A 13,317-nucleotide genomic window follows, 5' to 3' on the forward strand; every position below is an offset into this window, starting at 1 on the left:
GGCATAAGACTCAAGTGCCAGGGGCCACTTCCGAGGGTGGGAGACATCATTGCGTCTCATTGGACAGCTACCGTCCGCCTCAAGCTGGGCAGCCCCCAGACAATAATGTGCTGTCCCGCCACTATCCACCTGCTTCACGGGGTGTGTGGAGCTTAGAAGTAATCTTTGACAAGCGGGTTGGTATAGTACACCTACCAACAACAAAAATGAAATAATAAAGAAATCACTATTTCGTATTGCCACCTGGAATGTTAGGACCATGTGTCCAAGGTACATTGACGATGCCCAAGAGGTTGATTTCATCTGTAAGACTGCCGTAATTGACAGAGAGCTCCATCATTTGACTGTTGACATTGCAGGACTGCAGGAGACGTGGCTTCCAGGACGTGGGCTCTCTCAGGGAGGATAATTACACATTCTTCTGGCAGGGGAAGTCTCAAGATGAGCCAAGACTTCATGATGTAGGAATTGCTGTTAAAAACACCCTCCTGGATTGTACTGTGCCACCATCCGGTGGAACAGAGAGAATTATTGCTTTGAAAATATACTCCTCAAGTGGCACTGTCAACATCCTAAATGTGTACGCTCCCACCTTATCATCCAGCATGGAAGAGAAGGATCTGTTTTATTATTTACACAGCGACAGAATAGCCAACGTACCTAGCACCGAGACACTGTGTATTCTAGGGGACTTAAATGCTAGAGTTGGATCAGATATTGACATATGGCAAAATTGCCTGGAACATCATGGGGTGGGAAAAATTAAAGAAAATGGGCAGAGACTGCTTGAAGTTTGCTGCTTTTGTGACCTCTGTATTACAAACACATATTTCCAGCTTAAGGATCAGCACAAGGTGTCTTGGAGACACCCGCACTCCCATCACTGGCTTCAACTTGACTTAGTCATAGCTAGGCATACTGGTCTCAAAAATGTGATACTGACACGAAGTTATCATAGTGCTGACTGCAACACTGACCACGCCCTGGTGGCATGCACATTGAGGCTCACTCCTAAGAAATGTCACCATGCTAAACCGAGAGGTCATCCCCGTATCAACACAGATCATGTTCATGACACACAAAGAAAGCAGGATTTTGCCAGTAATTTTGAAAGTGCTTTCCCAGGAAACGTGCAAGCAGAAACAAATGTTGATAAGAAATGGGCAAAACTCTCAGGTGCAATCTACAACTCAGCAGTATTGGCCTATGGAATAAAAGGAAAAAGAAATAAGGACTGGTATGAGCAAAATTTGGAAGAAATGGAACCAGTCACTGAGGCTAAATGGAAAGCCCTGCTCGCTTACAAAAGAAACCCAAAAAAAGAACTCGAGATCACCTATGAGAAGCAAAGAATAGGGCACAGCAAACATCCAGGAGATGTGCAAATAACTACTGGCTGAATTTATGTACAGGTATACAGAAAGCGGCCAATTCTGGGGATGCTAAGGCAATGTACGATGGTATTAAGAAAGCAATTGGACAAACTGTCAGAAAAACAGTTCCTCTTAAGTCCAAGACAAGTGAAATCATTACTGATGAAGGCAAAAAAATGGAATGCTGGGTTGAACACTACCTCGAGTTGTATGGAGCCTAGAATGAAGTTAGCAAGGATGCATGTGATGCCATCAAACAAATGCTAGTTATGGAGGAACTAGATGCAATGCCTACTATGGAATAACTTCGTAGAGAAATAAATTCTCTTGCTAACGGAAAGGCCCCAGTTGTAGATGGGGTCCCTGCAGAGGTTATTAAGTATAACAAGTCTGTTCTTCTCAAACATTTATATTCACTTATTACAACCAGCTGGGAAGAAGGTTATGTCCCGATGAGTATGCGGCATTCGAGGATAGTTACTCTATATAAACAGAAAGGGAACAGAAACAACTGTAACAATGACTGAGGCATTTCATTACTAAGTGTAGCCGGGAAAGCTTATGCAAGAGTAATCCTAATGCGATTACAAATCTTAGCTTCCAGAATCTATCCAGAACCTCAGTATGGCTTCAGGCCCGGCCGATCAACCGTAGATACGATCTTCTCCTTAAGACAGCTACAAGAGAAATGTCATGAGCAGCAGAGGCCACTTTATATTGCTTTCATTGACTGTGTTAAAGCATTTGATTTAGTGAGCAGAAATGGGCTTTTCAAACTGTTGCAGAAGATTGGATGCCCACCTAAACTACTACAGATAATTGTCTCTTTCCATGAGAAAACACAAGCAACAATCTGCTTCAACGGTAAAACAGCAGAAGCATTCCCTGTTAATAGCGGTGCGAAACAGGGGTGTGTGTTAGCTCCTATATTATTTGGGATTTTCTTTTCCCTTCTGCTCAGATTTGCCTTTGAAGACTGTGAGGAGGGAGTGTATCTACATACAACATCTGATGGAAATCTTTTCAACATCGCTCGCCTCAAGGCCAAGACCATAGTAAATACAGTTGTTATCCATGAGTTGTTATATGTGTACGATGCAGCTCTAGTATCGAATACAGAAGATGAGCTGCAGTATATAATCAACAAATTATCAAATGCCTTTGAAAAATTTGGTCTAATCATCAACCTTCAAAAGACTAAGATCATGGCGCAAAGCACTACCAACCTTCCATCCATCAGAAATGATGGCAATCCTCTGCAGGTAGTTGATGACTTTACCTACTTGGGATCCACAATATGTAGCAACTTGTCCATGGACACTGAAATTACTAACAGAATCGCAAAGGCATCACCTGTCATGGCTAGATTGAAATACAGAGTATGGAACAACGGACTGCTTACCACAAAAACTAAATTAAAAGTCTACAACGCTTGTGTTATAACCACCCTTCTCTATAGCTGTGAGACATGATCAACTCTTTCTAGGCACGAATCTCGACTCAACAGCTTCCATCTTCGCTGTCTCTGGTAGATCCTTCAGATCTCTTGGAGAGATAGAGTAACCAACACCGAAGTCTTTCATGGTGCAAGCACAACCAACATCTTTGCACTCCTGAGTCATCGACGTCTAAGATAGTAGGGACACATCAGGTGCATGGATCCAGAACGGATACCGAAACAACTGCTGTGTGGAGAACTTTAGGAGGGTGTGAGGCCAGTGGGATGACCGCATCTTCGTTTCAAAGATGTCTGCAAGAGAGACCTGACCAAGACCAGAATCAATCCAAGTCACTGGGAAAGCATTGCAGATGACCATGTCAAGTGGCGAGAAACTGTGCGCAATGGCGTCAAGCTCTCAGAGGACGAACGCACACAGGAACAAATCGGTAAAAGAAGAAAACGAAGAGACAGAACGGCTTCTGTTCGAAGTCCCTCAAATTTCACATGTCCAAACTGCAGTAGGGACTGCCACTCTCGAGTGGGACTTTTTAGCCACAGCAGACGCTGCAGACTCTGAACCAAGCATCCTACACCATCATCCCTCAAGGATGGACGGATGCCATTATGTAAAGACAGACCAGAGGTGGCACCATAAAAAGCATCAGAAATATCCACCTGAAGTGACAGAAGGAGTTCACAAGCACATTCAAAGCATTCTGACCTACCCAGGTCACTAAAGCAATTATGAGAATCCCTAAAAGGTTTATCTTGATTGGAAGATGACAATCAGTACTTTATACTGGAATCACTTTGTACCCTACTGTGAGGGATAAAAACAGCCATTATTAGAGAGGTTAAGTAGAAACCGATTCAATATTGTGATCATCTCAACTGGTTTGTGGGAGTGCTCTTAACAAATGAAAACTACAGGTGTACAACAAGTATAAATATGACTGTGAAGCAGGCACTGGACTCATGTACATGTGGATTGAGCATGTTGCAAGAACCAGCAGTGATACGATATGGAGCTATATATTTAAATTTCTATAGCCAAACAGCAGTGCTTCCAAAATAATATACTATTCAGGCAACTGTGCTGGACAAAAGGAGAATTGGACTCTTATGTGCATATCATCATCACTACTATGTAAAGACATATGCAAAGAAACTATAAACAGTTTTTGATTCCTGGTCACACACAACTCCTGTGATATAGAAATTTTGCGAACATTGTGTAATACTGAAGAAGACATGCAAGCCATGTTTTCTCGCCCACTGAGTGGTTTGATATTGCCAAGATTAACAGAGCAGAAAAGAAATTAGCCATGACAGTTATAACACATGATGATTATCTAGAGTTCAGCAAAATTCCTCATCAGCACATATCATTAAGAAATACAGCAAGAAATAGACAGTATATTATAGTAACTAATCAGAAGTTCCTGTATTCAAATTTTTGGTCTCAGATCCTGATTCAGTTTTCCTGAAACACACTGTTCAAAGAGACTTCCATGACATTAATGTTGAGAAGCATAGATGTCCAATATAGATTTCACAGATTATGACCAGATTATTGTAGGCCTATTCTTATGCAGCATGAGAAATTGTCTATCATCATGGACCTGCTTCCCTATATACCTGTAGTGCATCACAGATATTATTTATCCCTTACTCAGTACAAAGCCACAGAATAGGTTATTCAATCAACATTAACTGATGGCTGTATTTCACATTACAGTTAATACCAATTGGTAAAGCCAAATTGTGGCACTGAATCTTTTGTGATACACTATCACAAGCCAGAGAACTGTATCTAGTCCTTATACTTAATATTGTTTTTTATGGCGTGCAGTAGTTAAAAATGTTTTATTTCATGTGAGAAGAACACTGTAACATATGTAGAATCTTACAATATAAGAAATACACCTGTTATGCCCATTACCTGAATTATGAACTTTATGAACATTCAAATGACTGTCCTGCAAAATTAACTTAATACGGCTTACCATTATCTTGCCCTAAGTGCCTCAGTTTGTTGTATGGAATTGTGTGCACTGGTATGAAAGAGCTGTGCATGTTCCATATTGATGTGCACCTCCTTATACTGCCAAGGGCTTTCCACACACATTATGTGATCAAAAGTATCCAGACACTCCCAAAAACTTACATAGGTGCGGTGTGCTGCCACCTACTGCCAGGTGCTCCATATCAGCAACCTCAGTAGTCATTACACATCATGAGAGAGCAGAATGGGGTGCTCTGCAGAACTCACAGACTTTGTTCGTGCTTAGGTGATTCGGTGTCACTTGTGTCATACATATCTACATGAGATTTCCACACTCCTTAACATTGCTAGGTCCACTGTTTCCAATGTGATATACCAAGCAAGGTGGCACAGTGGTTAACACGCTGGACTCACATATGAGAGGATGATGATTCAATTGCACATCTGACCATTCTGATTTAGGTTTTTTATGATTTCCGTAAATCGCTTCAGGCAAATGACGGGATGATTCCTTTGAAAGGGCATGGCCAACTTCCTTCCCCATCCTTCCCTAATCTGATGAGACCGATGACCTTGCAGTTTTGTCTCCTCCCCAAAATTAGCCCTCAATCTCCAATCTGATAGTGTAGTGGAAACGTGAAGGGACACATACAGCACAAAGGCGTACAGTCCTACTTTGTCTGTTGACTGGCAGAGACCGCTGACAGTTGAAGAGGGCCGTAATGTGTAATAATCAGACTTCTATCGAGACCATCAAACAGGAGTTCCAAACTGCATCAGGATCCACTGCAAGTACTATGACAATTACAAGGGTGGTGAGAAAATTTGGATTTCATGGTCGAGCGGCTGCTCATAAGCCACACATCACACAGGTAAATGCCAAACGACACCTCGCTTGATGTAAGGAGTGTAAACATTGGACGATGGAACACTGGAAAAACGTTGTGTGGACTGACAAATCATGGTACACAATGTGGTGATCCGATGGCAGGATGTGGGTAAGGTGAATGCCTGATGAATGTCACCTGCCAGTGTGTGAAGTGTCAACAGTAAAATTCAGAGGTGATGGTGTTACGGTGTGGCCATGTTTTTGATGGAGGGGGCTTGCACCCCTTGTTGTTTTGCAATGCACTATCACAGCACACACCTACACTGACGTTTTAAATACCCTCTTGCTTCCCACTGTTGAAGAGCAATGAGGGGATGGCGGCTGAATCTTTCAACATGATCGAGCACCTGTTCTTAATGCGTGGCCTGTGGCGGAGTGGTTATGACAATAACATCCCTGTAATGGACTGGCCTGAACAGAGTCCTGACCTGAATCCTATAGAACACCTTTGGGATGTCTTGGAATGCTGACTTTGAGCAAGGCCTCACTGACCAACATCGATACCTCTCCTCAGTGCAGCACTCCATGAAGAATGGGCTGCCATTCCACAAGAAACCCTTCAGCACCTGACTGAATGTATACCTGCGAGAATGTAAGCTGTCAGCAAGGCTAAAGGTGGGCCAACACCATATTGAATTCCAGCATTATTGACAGAGGGCACCACAAACTTGAAAATCATTTTCAGCCAGGTGTCTGGATACTTTTGATCACATAGTGTATGTAGTTTGCCAAACAGAGAGCCAAGTGAAACTTGCTCGTGACTGTTAAGAACGCTTGCTTCTGTGAATAAGACCACCCAAATTGTATGGTTTATATATTAATAAATAAAGAGGCCTCAATCTCTTCACAGCTCTGGAGATAAAGTTTGCATTTCCTAATAATGTAATACTGGTGAGGTAAGGAAGGGCAACAATTGCTGATAAATGTTGCTTAGATGGTGCAATGCTAATTTCAAAACATACGTGCCTTAAATATGTGACTTATTTTAGTATGGAGCTGCTTTTGTTGGGCCAGCACTTTATTCATGCACACTGGAGGCAGGACAGGATCATTCTGCCATTTATTTGAAATATTGCTAATGCATTTGTGATAGTATGACCGAAGGGTGTGTTAAATATTATTATTCATTTGTTGGTCTCTTATCCAATGGTGACTGTAAATATTTAATTTTGGGATACAATTTTTAAAAACATTGTTCTCTTGCTCATATTGACAGAAACTCTTCTGAACTAGTTACTGAGTGTGTTTATGTTACTGACTATGAATTTGTAGTTGCCTTAAAGTCTCTACAAAGTATTTCAGATCCCTTGGATCACTTAACTGTCATCAGTTCCATGTCCCACACAAGTATCTAATTATTGCTTAATTTTGTCCTTGAGCATGAGCTATATGCTATCTGTCTTCTCTGTATAATGTCCATAAAGTCATATGTGTCCACAAAGATGCAGGAGAGGACACAAAAGAGGGGCACTTGCTCTCTCCCCCCCCCCCACCCCCCCCCCCACCACCAGATCTGGAATACAGATTTTTAATTCCCTACTGAATACTCTGAAATTCTTGCTCTTCCCCCCCCCCCCCCCTCCCCACTCGATCAGGAATACAGATTGTTAATTCCCTACTGGATTCTCAGAAATTCTCATGATTTCACTAAAACTCTCATTTAACCAGTTGTAGCATTATGTGGCTGGTCATACTGGATAACACTACAGCTTCAACAATTGCTGTATATCTTATGGTTGTTTGGATGTCACTACGTCACAATTTCAGACCATCAGATTAAAAATGTGCCACTTCCATAATAATTATAATAATACAGAGAGGTGTACTTTGAAGACAGTTTGAAAGGATGCATATATTTTAAGTATCAAAGTAATCTACCTGGAATAAATGTTGAATGAATGACAAGAAATTATTTGGTATACAATGAATTGTGTGTGTGTGTGTGTGTGTGTGTGTGTGTGTGTGTGTGTGTGTGTGTGTGTGTGTGTCTGTGTGTGCATGTGTGTTTGTGTGGGTATGTGTGTGTGTTTTTGTGGGTGTGGGTATGTCATCTATAAATTTATTTTTTGTGGAATAACATGTCTTGAAACTGGCCAACAATTTTATACCAAAAAGAAAATTTTTGTCTTGTCCCCCTACTTCTATGGGTAAATTTTTGCAAATACCCACCCACGCATATTGCTTTTTGGTTTAGCTCAATATAATAATCAAAATTGTCAAAAAATACTAGGACTGGTACAAAAAGTGTGGGGAATTCACTGCATGATCAGTCTTAGGTTTCTGTGAAATAAGGCCTGCTGTATCTTTAGTATCTCCATCAGACTGCAATATGAAGCTCATAACTATTCATATGCCCCAAAGATGCTACACATGTGAGACTTCAGACACCACCTCAAATGGTACACTGATCACAACTTGGAAGCAGCAGCCGTGGTTGTGGTATGTGCGTGAAGCAAGTACCTCTACAGTCTGCAACCAGTGTTCACTGAGAATTTATGTTTGCCTTGTCACTGCAGCAGCTATCAGATCATTGCTATGGACTTGTTGTCTCTTGGACTTCACTTCTGTTACTTACTTGTAAGTTTGGTTTTACAACTTGTGTTATTGTGTGATTTTGCTTCAAATGTTCCTACACTAGATCATAGTTTAGACTATGATTGCAGTTCTGCTCTAGCCTTGTCATTGCTTCCATCTGTATGCATTCCTCTGTGATCTCTACTATACATCAGTAAAAAACAAAAATGTTACAACAGTTAAATAAGTGTGTGCCTCTTTCAGATGGCAAAATGAAAGCCCATAATGGATTCTGCAATCACACTCCTGAAACAACAAAATGCAAGAACTTCAACTGATCCTATAATAGCTGGCAGAACAAGAGGTTCTATAAACACAAGCGAGACAAAAATATAAAAAAAAGAACTGTTGAAGTGGCAGCTACAGAAGAACCAACAATAGCAGCAAATTTTCAATCAGATCTTGCAGCACCAAGGGCAAGCAATTCATCAAACCCCATCATTCTAGCAATTTCGAGAGTGTCATGATGAATGTTAGGACTAGTACTCATAAACTCAACACATACAGAAATATAGATTAACTACATCTACATCTATACTTCATAAACCACATTATGGTGTGTAGCAGTGGGTACTTTTGGTACCTCTCTATTTCCTCTCATTCCTACACAATTTTTGTAGTTGTGTTTCTATACAAACTGTAAGTTACATAATTGTCTTGGTGTAATAACTCTGCAATACAAATATCAAAGGAAAAAATATGTTTTCCTTTTTTTCTTGGAGTGCACACTGTCAGAAATTCAACAGTAAACCTCTCTGTGATGCACAATGCCTGGCTTGTAGCATTTGCCACTGTACTTTGTCGAGCGTCTCTGTAACGCTCTTGCACCAATTAAACAAACTAAGATGATAAAAACTACTTAAGATAGAGCAAACTACTCTCCATGTGAACTTCTATTCTCTTCTATTCATCCAACCTATTAAGATCCTAGACTGATGAGCAGTACTCAAAAATCTGCCAGACAAGTAAAATGTAAGGCACTTCTTTCATGGAAGTATAGTATAAGCTCATTGTCATGAATTTCAAAGGATCAGAAAATGAAGGGTTTGTTTAAAAAAATTGTATTAAGTGAAAAACACAGATTTTAATATGTATGCATATACTGTAGCACAGTAGTGTGTAATACACTATATTATCAGTCACATTATATTACTGTAGACATATAACACCATTAAGTGATTGTAAAAGTACAACTACCCAAAAGCTACAGTATCTTCTTGAAAAAAATTCAAGCATGGTTCACTGATGTCAACAGGAACGAAAATATCTTGTAATTTCACAACCAATTGTAACTATAGTGTCCATAAACCCAGCAGTGATGTCAGATGTTGAATCAAATCATTCCAAACTGTCCAAGAGTGTACACATCTCCTGATGGGTGGGTGGGATCATATCTGTATTCTCCTCTTCCTCACTTTCATCTGATGATCCTTGTTGCACCTCAGTCACAGCATTTGACACATCAGATTACACTGAATTGCATACAGCAACAATGTTGTGTGCACTAACGAATTTCCCAAAACTAATCCCTGGATTAACAATGTCTTGCAGAACTGTCCATTCATCAGGTGAAATAGCATCATCTAACTTAAGGATATCTTTAGTTTTGCTATGTGTCCATGCTCTGTTAGAGCCGTTCTGTATATGATGTGGTGAAGCTGAGTTTCAGGTTGCTGTGATTGCTGTTACTGCATCAAGCAAATTACAGCGCAAACTGCATCTCTTACAAATCTCATGTGATAACCTCTCTTCCTGAGAGAAATGATGCCTTGGTCCATGGGCTGACTTGTGCCTTGTTGCATCTGGTGGAGAAAACTGAACCTTCATGTTGGTTAGGTTCAGATCCTGTACATTATGGGCAGTATATCTGTCCAGTATAAGAAGAACATATCTGCTTTCAAAAACCATTTGACTGTTGAGATGAAGAAGCCACTTGTGAAATGATGTGCTGTTGATCCAAGCTTTCTTATGGTGAAAGATGTAAGGTAAAATATCCATTCTTACATTTTGAAACAGTATGGTTTCTCAGAATTATTGATATTCCAGGGATAAAACTTCTCATTGTCATCCACATTACATCCAGGGGCAACAGTTAAATGTTGTTTGCTGAGTGATCCACCATAAAACTTAGCACTTAGCACAGGATCATGCTTCATTACAGGATCATTTAGTAATCATGAAAGCATTACGGAGATGACAGATGAACTCCAGTGGAAGACTCTGCAAGAGAGATGCTCAGTAGCTTGGTACGGGCTTTTGTTGAAGTTTTGAGACCATATCTTCACCAAGGACTCAAGCAGTATATTGCTCCCTCCTATGTATATCCCATGAAGAGACCATGAGGATATAATCAGAGAGATAAGAGCCCACACAGAGGCATACCGACAATCTTTCTTTCCACAAACAATACAAGACTGGAATAGAAGGGAGAACTGATAGAGGTACTCAAAGTACCCTCTGTCACACACCGTCAGGTGGCTTGTGGAGTATCGATATGGGTGTAGATGTAGATGTAGATTTTCTCTCGAGTGTGTGATTTGAAAAAAGTTTGTAGAAAAGTCCAGTTTTATCCATATTGAACATATCACATGAGGCATACCTTCTCCTCACTCAAGCAAATTCATGCAATCAGCTGTTCTCACTTTCTTCATCAACTTTATTTGCTTCACCAAAAACTTGTGCAGATGAAACTTAATGTCTGTTTAGGAACCAATACAGCCAACCAGCAGAACTACTGAAGTATGATGCATATATTTTTGGCAATCTTATTTTTTTTGGATTGAAGCACAGGGCCACTTAAAGATATGTTTGGTGCATGCATATGATTGAACCATACTAGCAGTAACGTCTTGATGTCCTTGTACTAAGGGCCACATAAGTCATTTAGATTTATTTCAGGAACCTGATGGAGCTACATTAATCAATTTTTCTCAATTATGAATTATCGTAGATAAAGTAGATTGGGAAATTCCAAACTGCTCTGCAATTTCTGTTTTCTGTGTACCACAATTCACTTTACCTAGAATCTCAGAGTTTACCAGTGCAGTTATAGCTCCCTGTTTCCTCTTTGCAATGTTGCACGTGCAACTATTTTCTGATCTTTATTCTGCATTCTAACTCCATTTGGCTATGAAAAAAAGAACACCTGGCACTGAATACTTTTGTAAATGTTTATTCACACATTAATGAGTTTATTTAAATGTACTGTACACAGTGATTGTTGAGGTGATAATCGTAGCTGCCAACTACAAAATGTTATAAACAAGACAACAATGGGTAGTTAGCTTTGTAGTTTCATTCCTTACATTCAATCCAGAAAAAAATTAACAATTAAAAATACTGTAACATCAGAAATTTGTCTTAGAATTAAATTTAATTACACTAGGTACTTAAAAATTGTTTGTAAATTATCTTAACCAGAATTGCTATTAACCAATAAAACCTCCCATAAGAACAATGTATTTCTGTTGGGGGCAACATTTTTTTACGATAACCAGTTCATGCTATTGAGTTTACACTGTATTACATTTCCTTAAGATTCTGCCAATGAATCTTATCCGGACCTCTGTTTTCCTACAGTTTGTTTTATGTGGTCATTCCACTTGAGGTTCTCTATATGGTTACTCCTAGGTATTTTATAGTAGTTATAATTTCCTGTGATTTGTTGCCAACCACATAATCAAACAGTAGTGGATCTCTTCATGTATTCATGGGCAATATGTTATACTTACTTATTTCCGGGTTCAGCAACCAGTCCCTCTACCAGCTGCAGGTCTTCCTCCATTTTGTTACACTCATCATGGGTTGCAGCCATCTGACAGACAACACTGTCATCTGTCAATGATGTCATAGAGCCATCAGCAGTGTCAACTAGATAATTAATAGTCAGTTTATTAGAACAGTACTGGCCCTGCCATACCCTATTGGGGTGCTCCTGAAACTACATTTACATTTGTCAATGTTATTTCTTTAAAAAGGTGAGTTGAGTACTTTCAGCAAGGAATGCTTAAATACAGTCACAAATTTCGTCTGATACTCAGGAAGCTTATTTTTTCACTAACTGGTAAGTAGCAAATTGGGACTGTATCATATGTCTTCCGGGCATCAAAGAATGTGGAAACAACCTGAGCACCTTTGTCCATGACATTTTGGATCTCAAGGATGAACAGTGTGTGCTGAATTTCATAAGATCTCTGCCTGTGGAATTCATTTTGGTTTTAATGGAGCATAAAACACAAATCTACAACACACTTATATCAGTGATATAAGTATACAATTATGTCTGGTGATCCTTCCTGAACATGGGAATTACAGGCACTTTCCAATCACCAAGTTTCCAATGAAAGATGCAAAAATTAGGACTATTTCCAAAAATGTGCTTTAAAGCAGAATATGAAACTGAAAATATTAAAAATGTTTTAGATTTGACCATTGCAAGAAGTCCAACCATCACTGATATGAAAATTGGTAACCGATCATGAGAAAGATGTCAACATAATTTCAGATTTGATATGACATAAGGTATTTCAGATACTTAAACAGGTGGTGGTCACTAACAACTGCAAACAGAAGAAATGTAAACTGTGTGACAGATTGCCAGCAGCACAACTCTAAAAGCAAAGAGAAAATGGAGTAAAAGACAAATATTTAAAGCGGTTCTGTAAATGTAAAGTACATAATAAGGTAGCAAAACTCTTTAGGAACATGAATGCAAAGGTTCTTCTTCACAACAGATGTATTAGGCACTGGCTTACAGAATGTTATGAAAAGAAGAATTGATTACCCATTTCAACCAACAGGTGTGTATAGTGTATAATAGGGAACATGTTGAAAGTTAAAAAGGTAAAAAAGGTAGGAGACAAGGTACTGGTGGAAGTAAAGCTGTGAGCATGGGACATGGGTCATGGCTGGAAAGCTCAGATGGTAAAGCACTTGCCCACAGAAGGCAAAGGCCCCGAGTTCCAGCCTCAGTCTGGCACACAGTTTTAACCTGCCAGGAAGTGTCATATAAGCACACACTCCACTGAAGAGTGAA

The 13,317-nt window shown here is 39.8% G+C and overlaps 1 protein-coding gene across 1 annotated transcript; it reads left to right on the forward strand.

The window, feature by feature from the left end:
• Positions 1-259: 259 nt before the first annotated feature.
• On the forward strand, positions 260-1,594 carry LOC124556011. Its single transcript, XM_047130051.1, has 3 exons — positions 260-316; positions 360-1,362; positions 1,413-1,594. Exons 1-3 carry the CDS (start codon positions 260-262, stop codon positions 1,592-1,594), a joined length of 1,242 nt encoding a protein of 413 aa, XP_046986007.1.
• Positions 1,595-13,317: the final 11,723 nt, after the last annotated feature.

The sequence above is a fragment of the Schistocerca americana genome, chromosome X, assembly GCF_021461395.2.
Source record: "Schistocerca americana isolate TAMUIC-IGC-003095 chromosome X, iqSchAmer2.1, whole genome shotgun sequence".
NCBI lineage: Eukaryota > Metazoa > Arthropoda > Insecta > Orthoptera > Acrididae > Schistocerca > Schistocerca americana.

What these genes read in the sequence shown, in the direction of transcription:
- LOC124556011 (XM_047130051.1), top strand. Translation starts at nt 260, where the DNA reads ATGTGTCCAAGGTACATTGACGATGCCCAAGAGGTTGATTTCATCTGT. An exon ending in ATTTCATCTGTAAGACTGCC is followed by an intron (nt 317 to 359) that starts GTAATTGACAGA and finishes TTGACATTGCAG; the next exon opens with GACTGCAGGAGACGTGGCTT. An exon ending in GAAGCAAAGAATAGGGCACA is followed by an intron (nt 1,363 to 1,412) that starts GCAAACATCCAG and finishes ATTTATGTACAG; the next exon opens with GTATACAGAAAGCGGCCAAT.